The 25,726-nt window shown below is 37.1% G+C and overlaps 1 protein-coding gene across 1 annotated transcript in view; it reads left to right on the forward strand.

Annotated features, from left to right (window-relative positions):
• The first annotated feature begins 2,936 nt into the window (after positions 1-2,936).
• The window catches only part of LOC150085182 (procollagen-lysine,2-oxoglutarate 5-dioxygenase 1-like), a 248,928-nt gene continuing 226,138 nt past the window's right edge, over positions 2,937-25,726 (forward strand). The window contains exons 1-2 of the mRNA XM_090373918.1: positions 2,937-3,253; positions 18,449-18,540. Coding sequence (XP_090230044.1) covers positions 3,151-3,253; positions 18,449-18,540 — 195 coding nt within the window. The 5' untranslated portion in view covers positions 2,937-3,150. The remainder of the gene's footprint in view (positions 3,254-18,448; positions 18,541-25,726) is intronic.

Below are 25,726 nucleotides of genomic sequence, written 5' to 3' on the forward strand. Positions count from 1 at the left end.
TTTCAAAAATAACCAGACAAACACATCATTGTTTATTGCTACGTTTGATTATAAGAATCAGATTTGAACGCCTTTGTGATATTTTTCTAAAGCACATTTCTGGAGGCCACGATCTTAAAACAAAAACAACTTCCGGTTTATTGGGCTTTTCTGTAAGTGCAATCTAATTATAAACGGTTAGCAAACTCAATCTTATTGCATTTGCAATAATACCGACAGTTGTAATTCAGTGGGATTATGGCGAAATGTATTTCTCCTTCAATGAAATCTTCAATCATGTAAAAAACAAATACATTTTCAAAATATCTGCTCTTCATTTCTATTTTTGAAGCTTCGTGAACAAAAATCGCGCAGGAAACGAAACTCACCGCGCAATCTAAAATCTAAAATTTTGGTTGTAAATACCTGACTGCGCAATAGCGAAATCGAGGGAGGACTGTACTTTGAAACTTTATTTGAAACAATCCTGAAAAGAGTATATTTTCGTATGTACATATACTCCGTGTACACGTATACGTATACACATATATACTCTGTAAATGGTTAATATTCTGTAAATAACTAGTGATGCCAACATTGAAATGTACAGTCTGATCCCTAACCAGCTTCAAACTGCCACTTAAAAAAAACTTTAATATCTCTAGAAATATTCAAGGCCATACCTGCTCTTTAGAGAAACTTTCTTTTAGCTCTTCAAGAACCTCAGGAGATGAGTGAAATGTAATAAATGTCAGCCCATATTGGGTTGTTTTGGTATACAAATTAAGATGCGATTCTGAAGTTCTACAAATACGTTTTGCAGTTAATTTTCAGTACTACTCTGAATCACATTAGTTATCCTATTCCAAAGACAGAGGTTTTGTTGAATAAACAATAGTCCTAACATGTTCCCATAAGAAAAAAATCCAGTGGGCTGAAATCTAGTGAATGTGGTGGCCAAGAGATCGGTCCACCTCTTCCAAGCTATCTGTTAGGAAATTTTTCATTCAGAAACTGCTTAACGCTGAGAGCAAAGTAACAAGGTGCACCGGTGGTGGATCCAGAAAAAAAAAAAGCGACACGAGGGGTACCATTTTATGCCTTAATGCAAAGAACAAAACAAATACGACACTCAAATGTAATGTGACTGGCGGACACATGCACACAGCTAAAGTTTGAATTGTTTTGAATAAACATTACACACGACCAAACTGCGTGACGTCTCGAACTAGAATGGCGACCACATCAGCATCAGTGTTGCCAACTGTAGTCAGTTGAAAATAGCTGAGCCGCACAATGCAAAAATCCCATCTAAAAATAGATAACGATGAAAAAAGAAAAAAAAAATTGTAGCTAAAGGAAATTTAAATGATTGGTGTATATTCTCAGAAAAACGACAGGGGCACACGTGCCCCGATGCCCCTACCCTGAATCTGCCACTGAGGTTATTATTATCAGCCATATGGTGCAAGGAAGCCTGAGGCTTATGCTGCACCAGCCAAAAAAAAAAAAAAAAAAAATGTCTTTCTGAGTTACTCTAAGAGAGAGAGGACCCTGGGTGTGCCAAGCCCATACTCACCAGATGTGAGTCCCTGGATGCACCACCTTGCTGAAACTGTGTATCACCTGTAAGTTCTAAACGTGTTAGTTCAGGAATAAAGTAATTCTGCAGCATTTCCAAATAACTCTCAGTATTAACAACCCGTCCTTGGCTTTCCAGATCGTGGTTTATCATTGACCTGTTTCTTTATACTTTTTCATCCAGTTAGTTATGGAATTCCTGTGTGGTGCATCTTCGTTGTAATGGGTTCTAAATATTTTTTGTACTGCGATTACAAACTTACAACTTGGCCAACCACAGCACACAATTTACTTTATCTTCTATTGAAGCCATTTGGTCAGAAGAAATTATTATATTCAGCAAAAAAAAAATAATAATAAAATTATTATTATTAGCTATATGGTACAAGGGAAGCCTGAGGCTTATGCTGCACCAGCCAAAAAAAAAAAAAAAAAAAAAATTCCCGAGTTACCCTGAGAAACAGATAGAGAGAGAGAGAAGGAAATCGCCAAGAAAGTGATGAATGATGATATCTATCTCAGGATCCTGGGTGTGCCAAGACCATACTCACAAGATGTGAGCCATTCTTAGTACATACTAAACTGCACTAAATTACATTTCTAACGTTTTTTACAGATTAATTTTATCATGTATAGAATGGAAGTTAAGAAAATTTAAAACTGCACAAGGACTTTATAATGACCCTGTATATGATATGCATTGGTGCGAACAAGACGTTAGCTGTATTATTATATTTTATAATTTTGTTTATATTAAATGAATTTTAAAAACGTTTATTTTATCCCAGGGGCTCACATCTGTGAGTATGGGCTCGTTACTGAGAGATAAAGTAAATAATAATAATAATGTAATTTGAGGAATTACTTCAGTTTTGTGTTATTTTTTAATCTGACAAAAAAAAAAAAAAATAGAGGTTCACTGACCCCTATAATATTTATTGTACAAATTTTACTTTGATAAATGGGAAAATTCCATAGATAAAACCATCTGAATATTTCCTGTCTTCTTTTCCTCTCTTCTAATTCATTGCCAATTACTTTCAGTTAATCATCCAAATGTAAAGGAAAGCTATCTATACTTCATTCCAAAAAATATAATTTCTTCTGTTCACTGAAGCGTAATAATGAGAGCATTTCCGTTCACGGTAACTGGTTGCTCCAAGCTTATCATTTTCAGCCATCATCATGTGCTCATTTAAAAAGCAAAGTGTTATGTTGGTTTGCATTGAACAAGTTTTAACTGTGTGGGAGAAAAAAAAAAAAGTTTATGTATGCTGAAGTTGAAAAACAAACAGACACAAATCAACAAAACATTGCACAGCATTTATCTGCTCCCTTAACGATTTTAGTTTAATTAATCACTTATCTGTATTGCACCATCTGGGAGGTAAAACTTGGTCTTTTATGTCTCTACCATTGACTGACCTTTTGAAAAGCAAGAAACTTGGGTGGAGTTTTTAAGGTGACGAATGGCGAGACCACATAATGTTTACCAGCTGAGAATAGTGCCAATGAAGTCACGTAGCTAGATTGCCTTCCTCAAGGCTGGTGCCACTGCCTTGCTATCGCTTTACCATGCTATAGCACAAGATGGCGAGTGAAATCACTATTCGCGTTTTTTATTTAATTATAGGCATCTTCTTTTTACATATATCAGTTTGTATAAAGTACGGAGCAGCTAGTAAAGGCAAAGGTACGTACTGTTACAAATATTTTAAAAATTAGTCCCATCTCTGAAACGTGTCTGTAGCATGTGCGTGGGATATGGAGCATCCGCTGTCATCCAACGCAATACCCGTTATTGGAGATGCATTTTAGAAACTTTTCAAAACGAATTCACATGTATATATATATAAATTAAGCCAGTTGTCAGTTATTATAATTTACTCTTTCGACTAGAATAAAAGTTCAGTTATTGAATTTACTCCGGCGTTTCATATTCCTTGCAGCATTTCTGTAGAAATTATTCAATTAGTATATAATCAGATGCATTTTAAGTTGAGGACTTAACTTGACTGGCTTAGAAGGACAAGACTTATGAAAAATGCTACTTATGCAAAGAATAGTTGCTAAATGAAAAATGAAATAAGAAGATAGTAATGATGATACAGATTTTTGGGACGATGCCTTCAAAAAAAAAAAAAAAAAAGATTGACTTCCCCTCACAACTTATTGCCTACTTTTTTATATCAATTTTTGTAAAATGATTTGCTAATGTAATTACTAAGGAATTGTTTATTATCATTATTATTTATAAACTTTTAGCGATGTACTATGAATTCATTACGGTATGAGAGGGTTGATTTTCATTGCTCTTCTGGCTCTGACATTGTAATTCAAGTAGCTGTATGCAATTGCATAAAACGGGTCATAATACATTCAACAGAATATGTTTGTACACAGCGTTATTGTATACCAGTACGATATTTTTATCCAGACTTTTGTGTTATAGTGAACAATATCTTTAAGTAACAGATCTCAAATTATTTTATTCTTGTTATTTAAGCTGTCCACTTCTACAACAGATAGAAGTTTGTTCCAGCAATCAACCACTTGCTGGCTAAAGAAAAATTTCTGCACATCGATTCTACAACTGACTTTGCCCAATTTGAATTTATGTCCCCTCGGGCAAGTAATCTGGGCAAGAGGAAGAAATATTAGGCTTAATGTTCAAGTCTACAGATGATACAAAGGTTGGCAGGGTTGCCAATGACAGTAAAGATAGTATGCTACTGCAACAGGATCTAGAAAAGTTAGACAGATGGGCAGAGAAGTGGCAACTGACAAATGCAAAGTACTGCATATGGGTAGTAGTAACCCAAGAGAAACACACCAACTGTGCGATACTACACTCAGAGACGTGGTGTCACACAGATATAAGTAATGCGGAACTGGAATTTGGGGAATACAATGTGTATAGAAAGGATAGACAGGACAGGAGGGGAGGAGGGGTTATGCTATTAATTAAGAAACACATAAAGTCCAAGGAAGTGAAGCCAGTCGACATCGATGGACAGGGCAGCGTCGAGTCAGTTTGGTGTGACATAAGCATAGGTAAATCAAAATTGAGAGTAGGAGTGTGCTATAGGCCTAATGACTCTGATGAGTATAATAAGATATTGTACAGGGAAATAGAGTGGGCCAGTAAATCAGAGAGTCTTATAATGGGGGACTTTAATTTCCCAGATATTGACTGGAATTTGTGTGTTGGTCACTCGCACACTAGCAAGGCTTTTGTGGATTTATTGGATGATTGTTTTCTACATCAGCATGTTCGTGAGGCAACGAGAGGGAGCAATACTCTTGATCTGATTATCAGTAGTGATTCCTCATGCATTAAGAACCTGCAGATAAATGAACCACTAGGTGGCAGTGATCACAGTGTGTTGAAGTGGGATTTACTCAAGGAGGTAACTACCATCAGAGGTAAAGGGAAGGGTTTTTGTTTTCGTAAAGGCGACTATGATGGTCTGAGACAGTATTTAAATTCTATACAGTGGGACCAACTGATGATGATACCAACAGCAAACTCAAAATGGGAAGCATTCAAGGAACTAATCTTGGAGGCTACCAGGCTTTACATACCAACTAAGAAATATTGTTCAAGGTTTAGGCCTAAATGGTTGTCAGATGAACTAATGAGACATGTGGCAGAGAAGAAAAATGCATGGGATACATACAAATTAATGGGTGACATGGAAGCCTATGATAGATATAAGTTGGTCTGTAACCAAGTCACAAAGGAGATTAGGCAGGCAAAGGCAGACTATGAAAAATCCTTGGCAAAGGATGCAAAGAAAAACAGAAAAGAGTTCTTTACATACTTGAACTCGAAAAGGAAAGGGATGAATCAGATTGGTCCACTGGATATTGATGGTTCAACAGTTGAGGATCCTGCTCAGGTGGCTAACAATCTAAACGAGTATTTTGCATCTACATTCACGCATGAGGAGTTATTCAGGAAGGAGAATGATGTAGGTAAAGTAAACATTGGCAGTGAGCTGGATGATTTTGTAATAACTGAGAGGAAAGTGGAGGAGAGATTGTTGGGGATAAACATAAAAAAGGCACCTGGGGTGGATGGGATCTATCCAGTTATATTAAAGGAGGCAGCAAAGGAAGTAAGCAAACCCTTAGCCATAATTATGAGAGCTTCCTTGGACTCAGGGGAGGTACCTATGGACTGGAGATGTGCAAATGTGACCCCAATTCACAAAGGAGGTTCAAAGGCTGACACAAGTAATTATAGACCTGTTAGTTTAACTTCTGTTCCAGGTAAATTAATGGAGGCACTGGTTAAAGAAGCACTGCAGGATCATCTAGACAAGAATTCAGTTATAGCTCAGACGCAGCATGGTTTTGTTAAGGGCAGGTCTTGCCTGACCAATTTGATTGGATACTATGATGTAGTCACAAAAGAACTGGATGCAGGGAATAACTTTGATATTATATATTTGGATCTTAGAAAGGCTTTTGATACTGTTGCACATGGAAGACTGCTGCACAAATTGGAGCAGTGTGGCATTGGAGGCAAATTGCTGCTATGGATAAGGGGATGGTTGAGTGGCAGAAGACAGAGAGTGGTAATCAATGGACACTGCTCAACGTGGACTAATGTTATTAGTGGAGTTCCTCAAGGTTCAGTGTTGGGTCCGTTGTTGTTTTCGGTGTTTATGAATGATATTGATGATGGGATATCAAGTTTAATGTCCAAGTTTGCAGATGATACAAAGGTTGGCAGGGTCGTTAAGGGCAATACTGACGCTATGCTGCTGCAACAGGATCTGGACAGGTTGAACAGATGGGCTGAGAGGTGGCAAATGAGGTTTAACATCAACAAATGTAAAGTGCTGCATATGGGAAACAGTAACCCCAGAGCAACGTATCAACTCTGCGGTACTACACTGACAGTGGTGGAGAATGAAAAGGACCTGGGGGTAATTGTGCAGGCAGATATGAAGTTCTCTGAGCAGTGCAGACGAGCTGCAAGAGTAGCTCATGGTGTCTTGTCAATGATATACAGGAATTTTTCTAGCAGGGATAAGGAGGTGATTATTCCCTTGTATAAGGCAATGGTAAGGCCACATCTTGAGTACTGTATACAGGTCTGGAGGCCTCATTTCAAGAAGGATGTAGAGCTGCTGGAACGGGTACAGAGAAGGGCAACAAGATTAGTAAATGGAACAAAGGGTTGCTCTTACGAAGAAAGGCTTAAGTTTTGCAAATTACAGAGTCTGGAGACTAGGCACCGGCGAGGTGATCTGATAGAGGTGTATAAGGCTTTGAATGGTTTGAGCATGCTCAATGCCAATGGGATTCTTCATCTTTCTCAGAATAATCACCTCAGAGGGCATAAATTCAAATTGAGGAAGGACGGATGTCGGATAGATGTGCGGAAATTTGCCTTTGGCCAGCGGGTGGTTGGTTGGTGGAACCGACTTCCATCACTGGTTGTTGAAGTTGATAGCCTAAACAAATTTAAAGCTCAACTGGACAGGTATTTCGAACGAACGGAGAGGTGAAATGGGAGTGGGTTTTTTTTTTTTTTTTTGTTTTTTTTTGGCTGATGCTGAATAAGCTTGCTTTCTTGCATCATATGCCTCTGCTAATGCTAATGCTAAGGCGGTGGAGAATGAAAAAGACCAGGGGTAAAAAACCAGGGGATGCTCCATTGTCTTGTATAAGGCAATGGTCAGGCCACACCTTGAGTACTGCGTACGGGTCTAGGAGCCTCATTTTAAGAAGAATGTAGAGTTGCTAGAACGAGTACAGAGAAGGGCAACAAGACTGGTGAAGGGAACAAAGGGGTGCCCTTATGAAGAAAGGCTTAAGTTCCGCAAATTGTAGCATCTGAAGACTAGGCATCCGCAAGGGGATTTGATCGAGGTGTATAAGGCCTTGAATGGTTTGAGCATGCTGATGGAATACTTTCACTTGCTCAGATTAAGAATCTGAGGGAGCATACTGGAAATATATTATCCTTTTTGCATAATATATTTCCAGTCTCCCTGACAATAGCTACAATAACTATTTCCCAACAATAACTACTTCCTGTGGGACCAGCACATTCTGCCTTGGAGCTTGCCTCTGCATTGCCTGCTGCACAGGAGTGAGCTCTGGCATTCAGTTGGGAAGGTATTTTCTTTTTTTTTTTTTAGCTGATGCTGTATACGCTTGCTTTCTTGCATCATATGCCTCAACTGATGCTAATCCCCATCAGCATTGAGCATGCTCAAACCATTCAAGGCCTTATACACCTCAATTAGATCACCTCACAGGTGCCTGGGCTCCAATAAAATGTGACAGACTATTTTAGGATTACCTTTAACTGAAAATTCTTCTTGAGCAAGCCTCTTGTTATCAAATTGGCAGCACACCCTTGCTTAAGAGCTTCAGATTGGTTATTATGGGTTAACTTTTTATCTAACAAAAAACTAGTTATAAAACTATCATAATTAAGACCACACTGCTGAAGTCCACAAAGCTAAATCAATTTTAATCAATTAAGATAATTATAACTTGCTAACCAGAGGATATTCTGAAGGCCGAACTCCAGAGATTCAAGAGACAGTTACAATGAATAGTCTAGTAAAATTGTGGATAAATCAAATAAAACATAAGTTGCTAATGCATATACTATTCCCTAATCCAAAATTTCATCAAATTATTATGTTCTATAAATTTCATTATGCTATTATCTGTAATTTTTGTAATAGCTGAAGGGGCAGTAAATTTTATTGAAATTTAATGTTTTTGCATCCTAAGACACTTTCAATAAAAATAATACTTTGGCCTGCTCATTAATAACTGATGAGTAAACTGAAGTTTAAATTTGCATGAACATACTGTATTGAAACCTGAGATCTCAAAAGTACTCAAATGTAATTTTCTTAAATAAATTCGAGGCATAACTAGACAAACTTTTGGAGTGAATGGATGGATGAAATGGGAAGCTTTTTTTTTTTTTGCCTGATACTGTATAAGCTGTTTTCTTGCATCATATGCCTCTACTAATGTTAGTGCTAATTGTGAAGAGGCTTCAATAATTTACAAAAATTTTTACTTAAGATCAGGGATGTGCTGCAGAGGATTTGCACATGCCTTTTGTGTGAATCCTCTCCAGCACACTACTAGTCATAAGTAAAATAAGGTTTAGTAAACAGTCAATTTAATGGACCTCAGAGTTTAAAATAATGTATAGCATCCACCAAACTAGACGTTTTGACTGTGCAGGACACAGTTTGCAACTCTGTCAGTCTGATGTTATGTACCATCAGTTAATGAGGAACTTGGCCTTGCTTTAATTTATCAATAAGATATCACTAATCAGATAGAAAAACTGAAATAATGTATGAAGAATTTTTGTTTTTGCTCTCTTTTTTTCCATGACCATCGACTCTGTCAGTCTGATGTTATGTACCATCAGTTAATGAGGAACTTGGCCTTGCTTTAATTTATCAATAAGATATCACTAATCAGATAGAAAAACTGAAATAATGTATGAAGAATTTTTGTTTTTGCTCTCTTTTTTTCCATGACCATCGAAGCAACTTGTGGAAGTAAATTTTTGAAGTAACTTCTTTAGATTAGAAAGTATTTAGGCTATAATTGATGCCAGTACAGTACTATACTGGCATTAATTTTTATTAACATTCTAGCAAATAGGCAAATATGTGTATTTCTTTTGAGTTTAATGGTCAATCATATTTCACAGACACGCAGGTGGTAGACTTTCATCAACTGGTGAAATACCACCACTTTGCTTATTGGAGGCTTGAAGTTGTGAAACCCATGTTTAGTCTCTAGAGTAAAGTTTCTGACATCCCCCCCCCCCCCATACTTCTCCTTCAACCCATGCATGGTACTAAGTACTATAGGTTTTGATACCTTTCGTGTTTGGGGTTTTCATAAAAAAAAAAAAAAAAAGCATTAGTATAGGCTGTTAAATTGAAGTTAAAGTTTTACTGTGTAACGTTTAACTGAATAAAATCTGCGTAGCTATTAAGGTACACATTTTAACAAGAAGTGATAATACCCTTTGAATAGAATGATAATGCAAGAATCCATTTGCTTTATATTGTGTTACTGAAACCATTATCAGATTTGACAACAGCATTGCCTCTTTCAAAGATACAAGATTTCCAAAGTCTCATTAAATTAAAATTTGCATTTTAATTTAATACAAAATACAAGGATGTGAAAGTTTTAATGGGATAAGTCAGGACTTTAAGAAGGGTGGTCATGCTATCTCTTCTTAAAACAGGTTTAGGATTTTCATTCCAATGTAGAGATTGCATTGTGAGGATGACTACGGTATAATGGTTCTGTTACTTGTCACTCATTTAGAGAGGTATTGATTTAAATTCTGTTGGAGGCCAGAATTCTCAAAGGCCTCTTCAGTCTAACCTGTAGTTAGCTGATCTCAGGAAGGGTGAATAGGTTTCCCCTTTGTGTTATTCTGGATTTTTCAGGCCCATGCAACATGAAAATTGGCCCATGAAGGCACACATGTGTTAGACATAATACAGTATATACAGCATAATAAGGCCTTAGTTGCTAATGTGCTATAAAAAAAAAAAAAAAGCTCAGTTTTTGTATTTCAGCATGCCCACCAGGTCTCAGGAATTTATAATTAATCATTTAAACTATGAATACAATTGTTAACAATATATAGCAGTTATGTGAGATTGAACCATGGTCCACTCAAATGCATGTGCTTCTGCACTCTTTTGTTTGACCACTCAGCTATGTCAGCCATACTTTTACGTTATGATCAACAGTATCACTAAGCAATAGAAAAATGAATGATCTCAAATTATCTCTTCATTCTTGGAGAGATAATTTGAGATTATCTCTTCAAGAATAATCCAAGAACTGTTTGTGTGACCCTCTAGCTCCTCAACAACTGTCTGTGCAGTCCCTGAGCACACCTGAGTGTGACACAGCTATTGTAGCTTATGGTCATCTGCAGGGCCATGCAAAGGTACTTGGTGGCCCAGATGCAAAAGGAGTTAAGGAGCCTCATTTATTTATGTTGAGACTTTGGTGGCTCCCTCAGTTGGGGGCCCTGGTGCAGCACAGCTAATGCACCTCCCATTTGCATGCACGGCCCTGGTCATCTGTGCTATTGAATCCCATTTTGAAGAGAACAGCTGTGTTCAGCTATTCTCTTTAGGCAGTATTTCATATAAACCTATACATACTTCATATAAACTCGTTTCAATAGCATTAGTAGGGCATATGATACAAGAAAGCAAGCTTATATAGCATCAGCCAAAAAAAAAAAAAAAAACACCTTTCCTATTTTATCCATCCATTCACTCCAAATGTTTGTCTTATTTAAGTTGCTGACCTCCACTACAACAAATGGAAGTTTGCTCCAACTATCAACCAATCACTGGCTAAAGGCAAATTTCCGCACATCTATTCTATAATTATCTTTCCTCAGTTTGAATTTATGCCCCCTCAGGTGAGTAATGTGAGAGAGAGGAAGAATCCCATTAGCATTGGGCTTGCTCAATCCATTCAAGGCCTTATATACCTCAATTAGAGCAGCAAAGCAACATGCAGAAAGTAACGGGAGTGTTGTGGCTCAGGGAAAAACTGTAGGGGGAGATTCTCCAATGCATCAAAGCCTAAAGAAATGTGCAACTTGTGAAATGTTTGCAGACCTTTCTGGGACGGGACATGATGTTGCCAAGGGTGTCTTTGTACATGCTTGATTTAAGCAGTGTGAAGAAGTTAGGTGCCAACTCAGCTTTGTTATGGGCCTTTATGAGAGCTTGAAGGACAGGGTAGAGGCCCTCAAAGGACTTAAATTGGGGGAGATGCCAGAGCTTGCACTTGATCATCAGGCAACCTTTAGGGCAGAATGCGCTAGTCACACAGGAGTAGTTATTGTCGGAGATTCTATTATCAGAGAGACAGGAAATATATATCGTGCAAAAAGAATAGGTGGAATAAGACCAAGGTATGTCTGCCAGGAGCAAAAGTTGATGACTTTGTAGAACAGATATCATCTTTTAAGGGCCCAAAGGGTGATGTTGTATATATTGGCATTACTCCGCAAATCTTCTACACAGTAGGAGATTTGCAGACTTGCTTAACAAGTACAGGTCAATGTTGAAAAACAGCCATAAGTTAGGGTTGAATTTGAAAGTGACTGCAATTCTGCCCAGACACGATAGGAGGGAGTATATGATGAGAGCCTTGCTAATCAATTCAGCCCTGGAGAGATTGTGCAAGGCTCATGGGGTAGAATTTTTCTCAGCGTGGTCTGTGCTTGTTAATAGGAGGGATTGTTTCTACAGGGATGGGATACACTTAAATAAAAAGGGTGCAAGAATATTTGCTGATGCTATCGAGGCAGTGTTAGATGGGTCGGAAAACTGCTAGCTTGGGTGGGGGGATTCACAGACTAATAGATTAACAGTAGCCACAGGCAGAGGTGATACTTGCACTGCTTCTATTGGAATCAGACGCAGCCTGCAAAGCGAGGTACTGGGGATTTCAAGGGCTGCTGGCTAAAAGCAAAATTTCAAGGGCAACCACATGTTGGCTAAAGGAAAATTTCCGCACATCTATTTTACAAATGTCTTTCCTCAATTTGAATTTATGTTTCCTCAGGCGATTGATCCCATCAGCATTGAGCTTATACACCTCAATCAGATCACCTCACAGGTGCCTAGTCACCAGACACTGTAATTTGCAAATCTTAAGCCTTTCTTTGGAGCAACCCTTTGTTACCTTCACTAATCTTGTGTTCTCTGTACTCGTTCCAGTAGCTCTACATACTTCCTAAAATGAGGCCTCCAGACCTGTGTACAGTACTCAAGGTGTGGCCTGACCATTGCCTTATACAAAGGGATAATCACCTCCTTATCCCTTGGTAGATAATGCAATGTTGAGTCAGTGTGGTGTGACATTAGCATGGGTAAAGGGAAAATGAGTAGGTGTGTGTTACAGGCTTAATGAATCTGATGAGTATAATGAGCAATTGTCCAGGGAAATAAGAGTGGTCAGTAAATCAGAATGTCTTATAATTGGGAATTTTAACTTTCCAGATATTGACTGGAACTTGTGAGTTGGTCACTCACACATTAGCAAGACTTGTATGGATTTATTGGAGGACTGTTTTCTACAGCAACATGTTCGAGAGGCAACCAGAGGGAGCAATACTCTTGATCTGATTATCAGCAGTGATTCTTTGTGTGTTAAGAATCTGCAGATAAAGGAACCACTAGGTGGCAGTGATCACAGTGTACTGATGTGGGATTTACTTAATGCAGTTTGCGGCAGAGAAGAAAAATGCGTGGGATGTACATAAATTATCAGGCTACACGGAAGCCTATTGCTGATATAAGCTAGTCTGTAATCAAGTCATAAAGGAGGTTAGGCAGGCGAAGGCAGATTACAAAAAATCTATGGCAAACGATGGAAAGAAAAACAGAAGGAAAGGGATGAATCAGATTGATCCACTTAACATAGAGGGTTTGACTATTGATGATCATGCTCAGGTAGCCAATAAACTGAATGAGTATTTTGCATCTATGTTCACACATGAGGTGTTATTCAATGAGGGGAATGACAGAAGTTTGTCAAATTCTAACAGGGAGCTAAGTGATTTTGTAATAACTGAGAGCAAAGTAGAGGAGAAATTGTTGAAGTGAAACATAAGGTAGGCACCTGGGGTGGATGGGATTGATCTAGTTATGTTAAAGGAGGCAGCAAAGGAAGTAAGCAAACCCTTAGCCATAATTATGAAAGCTTGTTTGGACTCGGTGGTGGTCCAATTGACTGGAGATGTGCAAATGTGTCCCCAATTCCCAAAGGAGGGTCAAAGAGTGACACGGGTAATTACACACCTTTTAGTCTACTTCTGTTTCAGGGAAAATAATGGGGTCACTGGTTAAGGAAGCGATGCAGGATCATTAGACACGACTGCAGTTATTATTTGGACACAGCTTGGGTTTGTTAAGGGAAAGTTTTGTCTGACAAATTTGATTGGATACTATGATGTGGTCACAAAGGAATTGGATGTAAAGAATAATTTTGATATCATATGCTTGGATTTTAGGAAAGCTTTTAATACTGTGGCACATGAAAGACTATTTTACAAACTGGAGCAGTGTGGCATTAAGGGCAAGTTACTACAATGGATAAAAGGATGGTTGAGTGGGAGAAACAGTGTGGTTATCAATGTACATTGCTCTTCATAGACTGATGTTATTAGTGGAATCCCTCAGGGTTCGGTGTTTGGGCCCATTGTTGTTTTCTGTATATATCAATGATATTGATGAAGGTATATCAGGCTTAATGTTCAAGTGGCAAAGGTAAAGAAAGCCAACACAAGAACGACGAGAAACGTTGGATAACTTATGCGGAAAATTAGTTTCCTGATATGTCACTCTAGTGCTGCTCACTCGGTAAACAGACGGTAGGTGTTATCGGTCTGGAGCAAAGTCGAGAACGATATATTGATTGACAGGTAGGTGTGGCAAACGATGTGCTGATTGGTGTGCGATAACATCGGTTTAGTATCACTTTAGTAGCACTCAGAAGCACTAATGGAACTTGCCCTAATGAACGCTTTCCATAATGGTGAAAAAAGGTCAGGTTACCTCCACTTGAATCCCACGGGAGCTTGAACCCCTCCTGAAATAGAGGGGGTAACCTAACCTTTTTTCTTTAGAATCATTGGTGGACTAGTGCATAAATTGTTTATTAACAAAATATTAATTTTTTATTACTGTACTTTTATTTTTAAGGTCAGGTTACAAAATATAACAAAAAATAAAGAAACCATTTCCTTTTTTCACAACCAAACCTAAATCTACAGTATACTCATGAACTCCAAAAATCTGCTTTTAATAATGTGAAAAAAACATAATGAAGAACATAAAAATGAACAGAACGAAACTTTTATTAAATTAGTTTTCATCAAAAAATCAACCAACGTTTTATTTTCCCTACAAATTTCTTCCATCTTTAAAAGATTCATCGCTACTATTACCTGTTTACCGTTCATCACAAAACTATTATGCACCGTTCTTTACTCATAAATACACATTATAATGCGAACCAATGACTACACAGCAGCTTGTCATCTGTCGTGCCCACCACCACCAGTTATTTCATCATTTGCCATGCCTACCTGTCAATCAATATATCCTTCTCGATTTCGGCTCCAGACCGATAACACCTATCATCTGTTTATCGAGCGAGCAGCGCTAGAGTCCGGTGTCGGGAAATTAATTTTCCACGTAAGTTATCTGATGTTTCTCGTCGTTCTCGTGTTGGCTTTCTTTACCTTAGCCGTCCAAGTTTGCAGATGATAACAAGGCCAGCAGGGTTATTAATGACAGTACACTCCTGCAACAAGATCTAGAAAAGTTGAGCAGATGGGCTGAGAGGTGGCAACTGAAGTTTAACATTGGCAAATGCTTGTTTGTTTGTTATTTGGTTTTTAGGAGCATTAGCAACTAAGGCCGTATTGCTCCGGGATATGCGGTGGTCATTCCCTGACCTTTCCACATCCTCCGTATTTGGTGGTGACGGGCTCGAACCCAGGTCTAATCAAGAAGCATGTGCTACGCACTGCTGCTCCTTCCCACATGGCTACGGAGGCGCCTATTGACAAATGTAAAGTACGGCATATAGGTAGCAGTTACCCCAGAGTAACGTACGAACTGGATTCTACTACACTCAGGAAAGTGGAAAATGAAAAGGACCTGGGATAATTGTGCAGTCAGATATCAAGTTTTCTGAGCAGTGCAAAAAGGCTGCAAGATTAGCTCATGGTGTCTTGTCAATCATATACAAGAATTTTTCTAGCAGGGATAAGGTGGTGATTTTCCCCTTGTATGAGGCAATGGTCCGGCCACACCTTGAGTACTGTATACAGGTCTGGAGGCCTCATTTTAGGAAGGATGTAGAGCTGCTTGAACGAGTACAGAGAGAAGGGCAACAAGATTAGTGAGTGGAACAAAAGGTTAATGTTACCAAGAAAGGCTTAAGTACTGCAAATTGCAGCTTCTGGAGACTAGGAACCTGCGAGGTGATCTAATTGAGGCATATAAGACTTTGAATGGGTTGAGCACGCTCAATGCTAATGGGATTCTTCCTCTTGCTCAGATTACTCACCTGAGGGGCATAAATTCAAATTGAAGAACGATAATTGTAGAATAGATGTGCGGAAAATTGCCTTTAGCCAGCGGATGGTTGATAGTTGGAACAAACTTTCATCTGTTGTAGCGGAGGTCAGCAACTTAAATAAGTTCAAGACAGAACTAGACAACCATTTGGAATGATTGGATGGGTGAAATAGGAAGGTTGTTTTTTTTGGCTGTTGCTATATAAGCTTGCTTTCTTGCATCATATGCCCTTCTAATGCCAATATGTGAAAATCATTTTAAAAATTCATTAGGTATCGTTGTAATAAATGCACAAAAGGAATTTGAATTTTTTTTTATTTTGTAAAAATACATTTATTGGATCACATATTACGCACATTATTATCTTGATTCTCACTTATGCTGTGATGTTGATGCAGTTGTTTTGCATACAAAGAAACATATGTCAGTGTGTTAGGCATCTTCCCAATGCACTACAGTGTTAAATGCTTTTGTACATTGTATTTTTGGTGAGTTTTAAAGGTTAGTGCAGAATGATGAGTACAGAAATATAGCAAAAAAAAGTCCATTTTATTAGGAGCACAGAGAAAAATTATATTGATGAGAATAGATTGTTAAAGTATTTTATGTAATAGTTATAATTACAATATGATTTGAAAAGGACATTATATGGTAGGTGAATTATTTAGAAGAATAATCGAATAAACACTTTTCCACTTGATAAAATATAGTTAATTGTTTATGAAAGAAAAAAAATTAACAAACATAAAATTTCCAGACCTTAATAAAACTCAGTACCAAAACAAACAGTTTTTTTATTTGATTTTGAGCACAATATGTTTCTGAATCTAACTGCGAAATTCTGTCTGTGGTTCAGAAAAGGACCACCTTACAAATTGAAGGGGATCCTCTTTTTTTTCTTCTTAATTACATAATACATCTGTTATTATATATGCTCCACTTTGCTTATTGGAGGCTTGAAGTGGTGAAACCCATGTTTAGTCTCTAGAGCAAAGTTTCCGGCATCCCCCTCCCCCCATACTTCTCCTTCAACCCATGCACGGTACTAAGTACTATAGGTTTTGATACCTTTCGTGTTTGGGGTTTTCATAAAAAAAAAAAAAATATGCTGCCTGTTAATTTTTAAGGTGAACCTTTCTGGCCTGAAGACAGGATTCCATAGCCTGATTCAGAAACATTGCCATGTTAAGTCATTGTGTAAGTTTTAAAATTTTGCTGAAATTCTTTTTTATTACAATATTCAAGTTGTAATAAAATATTATTTTAATAAAATTATTAAAAAAATGTAAAAAAGTGTTTTTTCAACTATTATCTATATCAGCAGTGATGAGATGGAGCAGGTTTGCACCAGTTTGTGTGAACCGTTGTTAAAAATTTTTATGCAAACAAATGTTATAACATAATTTAAAAACCGAATAATCTTATAAAACAGTGTATAAAATAATATGGTGACAGTGTAGAAAATAACCTTCAAGGGAATGCAAATTTATAGTAGTTAAAGAGCCATTTCTATAACAGATAGGTCAAAAGTTATGTAACTATGAGCATGCACTTATTTGTCACAGGCTGCGATATGCATTCAGTTTTGTCCTGATGCAAGACAGATGTCTAGTTTATTATTTTACTAACATGAGTTGCCAATATTCTTTAAAAGATTGTTTGTTGCATTACATACTTCAATATGATTATATTATACTTTATTTTTAATAACCTAAATAGCTCACATGTAATATTTCATAATACAAGAATGATAGGCATTTCTTTCTTAAACATTATTAGTTTGGTTACCCATACATCTCTTCCTTATATCTTTTTCATTTCAAATGTACATGTTTTAAATTCTTTTAATTAAGCAGTACTTTTTTCTATTGTAATAAATATGTAAAAATGATTTTTTTTTATATTGTTATTGTTAAGTATGATTCTGAATGGTTCAGTGCATTGCTGCTACTTATGGAGAAAGATACAAAAATATATACTGTGTTATATCTCTTAAATCAGAACTTTTTATTGGGATCTGGTTAAGATTTTGGCAGATCAGCACAGTGTTTTAGGCATGTCAAAATGGCAGGCTACATGTAGCCCCCCAACTTTTGTTTTGTAGCCTGCCAAGTATTATCAACTTTTATGTGTTAACTTTAAATTTGTATGTGGAAATAATGAAAAATGGTGATAATTGCAGGATATACACTAATATGAAATTTAAATAAAATTCTTAAATTCTGCAAACCTTCAGAAACCTGGTTATGAAATCACAGATTTTTGTCAAGGGAAATGCAAAAAGCAAGCAGTTTTGTGTTAGAAACTTTATATAATGGAAATAATTATGGGCACCACTGCATACTTTATATGTGGCTGATAGTTGATTAAATATGCTATTTATGCTCATATCTGTAAAAAGTTGTATATCAGAGACTTTTTGGGTCAGGAATATTAATTTCCTATTATATCATTATTTTTATTGGAACATCTGTTTCAACTTATGTCTTTTCAACTTGAGTCAACTTCTAGGAATGTAACCTGCTATAAGTTCAAGGACTACCTGTAATGGGTTGAGTTGCTGACTGTCTTAATTGGTAGTGACACTCTGGCAGGTAGAATGTATTTATATGCATGCATGTGAATTTCATACCTTTTGTGAAAAAAATTTCTGTTAATAAATAGCCCATGCTGGCTAATAATATATACAGTTATTTCACATTATCTTGCAACTCATAATTTGTATTTTGTTTCAGAAAAACTTCTTGTAGTCACTGTAGCGACAGAAGAAACAGATGGATTTAGGAGATTTATGCGTTCGGCTAATGTATATGGACTGAATGTAGAGGTATGTATCAATAGTAAAAAATAATAGAAGAAAGAAATAATAGAAAAAGAAAGAAAGAAAAAAATGTATATGGACTGCACATGTATCAATAGTAAAAAATAATAGAAGAAGGCAAGCTTATAAAGCATCAGCAAAAAAAAAAAAAACATTCCCACATTATTTGTCCCTCCCCTCCAATAATTTTTATAGTTTTTCCTTGAAGTTATTCAAACTAACCACTTCCACAACAACAGGTGGAAGTTTGTTCCAACAATCAACCATGTGCTGACTGAAGGCAAACTTCTGCACATCTGTTCTAAACCATCTATCCTCAATTTGAATTTATGTCCCCTCATGTGTGTAGTCTGAGCAAGAGGAAGAATGCCATCGGCAACGTGCTTGCTCAATCCATTCAAAGCCTTAAACACCTCAGTCAGATCACCTCACTGGTGTTTAGTCCCCAGATGCTGAAATTTACAGAACTGAAGCCTTTCTTGGCAAGATCATCCTTTTGTTCCCTTCACCAATCTCATTGCCCTTCTCTGTACCCATTTATCCTAGCAATATGGCCTTAGTTGCTAATGCTCCTAAAAACTAAATAAACAAACAGATCTACATGCTAAAATGAGGCCTCCACACCTATATGCAGTACTCAAGAGATGACCTAATCATTGCCTTGTACAATGGAATAATTACCTCCTTATCCCTGCTACCATTGAGAAAACCTGATGAGCTGTACTGGCACGTGTCTACATTGCTCAGAATACTTCATATCTGACTGCACATGTATCAGTTTCCACTACTCTTGAGTGTCATCATAGTTGGTGTGTACTGCTACTCATATGTAGTACCTTGAATTTGTCAATGTTAAACTTAAACTGCCATTCCCAACCCAGCTGCCTAATTTTTCTAGATCTTGTTAGCTCCCTGCCAACCCCCATATCATCTGTAAACTTAGACATTAATCCTAATATACCTTCATCAGTATCATTAATAAATAAATGTAGAAAAACAACAATGGGTCCAATACTGAACCCTGGGTGACTCCACTAAAAAATATTAGTCCACAAAAATATTATCCGTTGATAACCTCTCTCTCTCTCTCTCTCTCTCTCTCTCTCTCTCTCTCTCTCTCTCTCACACACACACACACACACACACACACAACTGTCCCTTTATCCATAGCACCTTAATTAACCATAACTTACTCTTCATGCCACACTACTCTAATTTGTACAGTAGTCTTTTAGGGGCTCACATCTGGTGAGTATGGGCTTGGCACACCCAGGGTCCTGAGCTGGATATCATCATTCTTCTCTTTCTTGGTGATTCCTTTCTACTTCTCTTTCTCTCAGGATTAACTCGGGAATTTTTTTTTTTTTTTTTTTTTTTGGCTGGTGCAGCAAAAGCCTCAGGCTTCCTCGCACCATATAGCTAATAATAATAATAATGTGCAAGTATCAAAAGCTTTCCTGAAATCCAAGTATATGATATCAAAATTATTTTTCATATCTTGTTGCTTTGTTGCTGCATTGTGGTATCCATTCAGATTGGTCAGACAAGATCGCACCTTAGCAAATCCATGCTGTGACTGCAGTATAATTGCATTCCTGTCTTAGATGGTCCTGCATTACTTCTTTAACTAGTGGCTCATTATTTTCCCTGGAACAGAAGTTAAGCTAACTGGTCTGTAATTATTCATGTCACTTTTTGATCCTCCTTTGTGAATTGAGGATACATTCATGATAATATTCTCATAATTATGGTTAAGGGTTTACTTACCTCCTTTGCTGCCAACCCTTAATATAATGGGATAGATCCCATCCACCCAAGTTCCTTTTTTATGTTTAGCTTCAACAATTTTTCTTTCACCAAACACTTTACTCTCAGTTATGACAAACTCATTTAGTTCCCTATTAGAGTTTGATAAACTTCTGGCATCTTCTATCCTAGAAAGTTTGTCGGCAATGTGAACAGGATCATCAACATTTAAACCACCGACATCAAGTGGACCAATGTGATTCAGCCTCTTCCTTTTACTGTTAACAAAAGTAAAGACATCTTTGTTGCTTTTCTTGGCATTCTTTGCTCGAGAATTGTCATAGTCTGCCTTAGGTTGCCTAATCTCCTTTTGTGACTTAATTACAAACTAGTTTATATCTGCCATAGTTTTCTGTATCACCTGATAATTTATATGCATCCCATGCATTTTTCTTTTTTGCCTCAAGTCTCATCAGTTTAGCTCTAAGCCTTGCCTCGAACAATATTTCTTAGTTAGCATGAAAAACCTGATAGCTTTTATGATTACTTCCCTGAATGTTTCCCATTTAGAATTTTCTGTTGGTAACATCATCAGTTGGTCCTACTGTATAGAATTTAAAAAAAAACTGTCTGAGACCATTGTAGTCACCCTTATGAAAGCAAAAGCCCTTCTTTTATCCTTGGCAGTAGTTATGTTTTTAAATGATGTTGTTTAGAGATTGAAATGTAAATAATATAGCAAAATATGATGTGTGTGTGTGTGTGTGTGTGTGTGTGTGTGTGTGTGTGTGTGTGTGTGTGTGTGTGTGTGTGTGTGTGTGTGTGTAATAATAAATGCCAATGCTAGTAACACTAAAGGCCACCAGGAAAAGAGTAGATTAACTATAGATTAAAGATTAAAGCCAGCATAGGCTAAATGGCAAAACAGAGCTTCAAACAAGACCGTCAAAAGACTGAAAAACATAAATGGGTGTATTTTTAAGAATAGTATCACTCAAAGCAGCAGATAACTAATTCTTAAATTGATAAAATATTTAAGAGATAGTATTAAAGAGTAAAAACAGATAAGATATTTGAAGGTTAAATAAACAGGATAGGATATGGCAAATGTACCGAAGTGTGCAAAGCAGCAGCAATGGATGCAAATGTAAATATATGCATATTATAAAAATATGACAAATAAAAATAAAGATGATGGTAGTGTGAAACGTACGAAAAGCTACAGGCCAAAAAGGAAGATAGCCGAAAATGTTGTAACCTTTAAAATAAATAAATAAATAAATAAATAAATAAAAAAAAAGTAACAGCAGCTTACATCAGATAAAGGCAGGAAAATTTTTTTGCAAAAATACTTCAAAACGGGGAAGAAAAGCAAATATGCAATTAATAAAATTAAATCTGATGACAGCAAAGTGAATATTGATACATGGTCAGGTATTTCAACAGGGGACTACACCTAACCATGCATCAAAGGACTGCATTTCCATACTTGCCAATAGCTATGCAAGAGAAAATTTTAAAAAATGTAAACGAAATAGAAAGATATCTCTTACCTAGTATGGACAAGGTAGTCCCTACGCAGTTTTTAAAAATGAAGATACAAGTAAAAATTAGTAAAATGAAAATAAAAAATTGGAAGATTAAACAATTATACCTGAAAATGGCAACGAGAAAATACATGAGGTCAAACCAATAGCTGGAAACCAAGCAGTAACAAATAGGGACAAAACTGTTAAATAATACAGCAACTAACATGACAGAGAGTTATGATAAAATGGAGGACTAGTGACCTCGATAATAGATTTTAAGATAGTGTTTTTAGAAACAAAACAAAATAAACTGAATTTTGTTCAGACAAGAAAGGTAAGAAGAATGTGGCAAGAAGTGCAACAGACAGGACTAACACGCACGCACATACATATATATATACACGGTAGACTCTCGATTTTCCGGGATAGATGGTAAAAAGAAATTCCTGGATAATCGATTTCCCGGTTAATCCAAAAATACAGTAAGTCCCCGACATACGTAAGAGTACGTTACAGGACTTCTTACGTAAGTCGAGTTTTACGAACTCGGGAATGACTAATATAATATTGCTACTATATCCCTGATATTCCAAAATTACAAAAACCACATAATATCCTCAAAAGAATGAAGAAAAATAGTAAGTAGCCGGAGTGGCACATAAGAAAAGAAAACATAAAAGGAAGAAAAAATGCATGTTATTGTACTGTTAAAAACTGGTATGTGTTCCTATAATAACCAAGGCTATTATAGTCAACTATAATAGCCTTGGTTATTATAGTTGACTTCATTGGTGCCGATCCCTTCACCGCTTCTTGTATTTTGTCTAACGTAATGTGAGTCCGAAGCTAAGCCTTGAACTTACTGTATCGAAAAATGTTCGGCAACCTACGTAAAAAAGTATGGCGATAGATAAAAAACGAAAAAACTTACCACGCACTACTTGCATGTCCAATGCAATGCTTCCCTTTATTTTTTACAATGTTGCGTATGGTTTGGTCACCAACATTATAATAGTTCATTAGTGATTTAACAGATGCACCGTTTTCAAACTTTTGAATAATTTCAAGTTTTTGTTTTATTGAAAGCAAAACCCTTGCATTTGCCCATGATTTTTGCGATTTCTAAACAAAAAAAATACCGACATCCCTGATGTAAATAACGAAACAAAATTTGTCCTTTTGCGGTGTGATAAAACAAAACAATCGACGTGACGCACTAAAACAAACTAAACATTTGCATTACCACGCGACTTACTAAACAAACTAAAGTAAAGGTACGCTAATCTCCCAGTGATGACTTATAATGGTGCTTCTTGTTGCTTATTTGCGACTTACGTAAAACATCTGTTTATATCTATTCTAGTTAGTACTTGAATTTTATGATTTCTGGTTGATTTTTTTTTTTTTTTAATTTGGAATCTTGAAGTGTCCCGGTTAATCCGATCCTGGTAAATCAAGAGTCTGCTGTATATACATATATATATATATACAAGGTGATTCACTACCAGTGCGACAAACTTGCAGGAGGTGTAGGGGGCACAAAGACGAATCGGAATCACATAGCATTGCAGGGTCCGAAATGCCTTCATCATGCAGTAGAGGACGTTGAACGGGTGGTCGCGTGAACAGCGATCCCGCTGGAAGTCAGCATTTGCGAACCGGTTCCCGAGGCAGTAGGATGGACAAGTATTCAAACGTTGAACTGGCCGACATGCACCTCGTGTATGGAGCTGCAGACTGTAACGGGCGCACTGCTCTGCGCTTGTACCAGGAACGTTTCCTGCACAGGCGTGCTCCTCATCATACGATTTTCGCACGTATGCACAGAAGGTTACGTGAGACTGGTTGTTTCACGAGAGGAACCATGAATCGAGAGCGAACGACGAGGATGCCAGACAATGAGGAAAATGGCCTACATCTTGCAGAAGGCAATCCGAGTACGAGTACTCGAACGATAGGCCAATGATTGAGTATTTCCCAATCCACTGTATGGAGGATACTGTCTACAAACCAAATGAGTTCATACCATCTGCAATGCATCCAGTCATTGGAGCCTGCAGATTATCCACTCCGGAGGACTTTTGCTACTTGGTTTCTTCAACAGAAACAGTTCGCAAATGCTGACTTCCAGCAGGATCGCTGTTCACGTGACCTCCCGTTCAACGTCCTCTACCGCATGACGAAGGAATTTGGGACCCTGCAGTGCTATGTGATTCCGATTCGTCTTTGTGCCCCCTACACCTCCTGCAAGTTTGTCGCACTGGTAGTGAATCACTCTGTGTGTGTGTACACGAATACACGAGGGAGTCTCAAAAATTCATACCCTGACCTAAATAAAACGTCAATAGGAAGATGCTGTTTTTAATATAAGTTGGCTACATATTCAATAACTAATGTGAAATTTCATTCCTGTAGGTGATCATACACCAGAGGTGGAACCCAGAATCTGAGGAAGGATGCTATGGTTGACAAAGTGTAGTATTGAGCAGTGATCAAGTTCCTGCATTTGCAGGGCAAGAAAGCTCAGGAAATTGACAAAGAAATGAAAGCTGTGTATGGGCAGAATTGTCCATCCTGTGACACTGTAAAAAAGTGGAAATGGGAGTTCCAGTGTGGTTTTACAAGTGTCTTTGGCGCCTCTGTAGCCAGGTGGGAAGGAGCAGCAGTGCGTAGCACACGCTTCTTGATTAGACCAGGGTTCGAGCCCGTCACCACCAGAAGATGCAGAAAGGTCAAGGGAAGGACCACTGCATATTCCCGGAGGAATATGGCCTTAGTTGCTAATGCACCTAAAAAAAAAGCCAAATAACAAGTTTCTTTGACAAGCCAAAAGAAGGAAGGCCATCAACATCCACAGTGAGACGGTTGCAAAGGCTGAGCAGCTAGTGCTGAATGACAGACATGTGACAATTCATTTCATCTCAAATGCAGTAGGAATTAGTTATAGGTCTGCCCACAGCATTTTACATGACCTTCTGCACATGTCTAAGGTCTCTGCACCATGGGTTCCATGATTGCTGACGCCTTCATGTGGCCCACAGCCTATACAGTTTTAAGTGTTATGTCACCTCCATCCTGTAGCATGTCACAGATATAGTTTAACACTGATTTTTGAAAATATCCATTATTAGCAATATTTGATTTTTCTTTATTATTTTCTTGTGATGTATGTATCTTTCTCAATATTTAACAATGTTATTACAATGCCATTAGTTTCATATAATAATAACGTTGGATTTTTGTATTTATTACATGAAAAAAAAAGTAAATTGTAAATATGTTAAAAATTAAATCTTGTTTTGCAAAATCTTAATTAATGGAAAAGGAATTATTTTTGCTGGCCTCAAGAACTCGTACAGCTCAAAACTTCATGCATTTTATCAGTTTTTGCCCTAGTCAATGAAAAAAGGTTGGCTATCCCTGCCTTAGAGACTATCTTTAGTGACTTGTTTCTCTAATGTTAGTTATACCTACATCTGTCAGTTATCAAGTTCACTAAAGCAATCAATATATTTGTTTTTCCTGGGAGTAATGGGACTTTTTACAACTTTTGTGAATCATTTCAATAGAAATGATACACAAAAAAAAAACAGTAGGTAAGAAAATTTTAATTGTAATGTTACTAAAGTAATAAAGGCTGCAGTTATATTTCAACGCTCATTGATATAATACAAAAATTGTATGCAGCTCTACATTCATTTACCCTATTAGGGATGCTTTGGTTCCTCCAATGATGGAGACCAACTTTTAGCTGTGAAAGCTTTTATTTTAGCTCACATTAGAGATGACAGGTTGACCTGAGTACTAATATCATTTTATACAAATATCATCTCCAAAAAGAGAATCCACTGTTTGTCTCAGGGTAATATTGTGGTAGTTGTTTTGTTTTGAGACTTGAGAATTTAAGGATAAAGGCA

The sequence above is a fragment of the Mastigoproctus giganteus genome, chromosome 5 (assembly GCF_048544385.1).
Source record: "Mastigoproctus giganteus isolate SK-2022 chromosome 5, ASM4854438v1, whole genome shotgun sequence".
Taxonomy (NCBI): Eukaryota; Metazoa; Arthropoda; class Arachnida; order Uropygi; family Thelyphonidae; genus Mastigoproctus; species Mastigoproctus giganteus.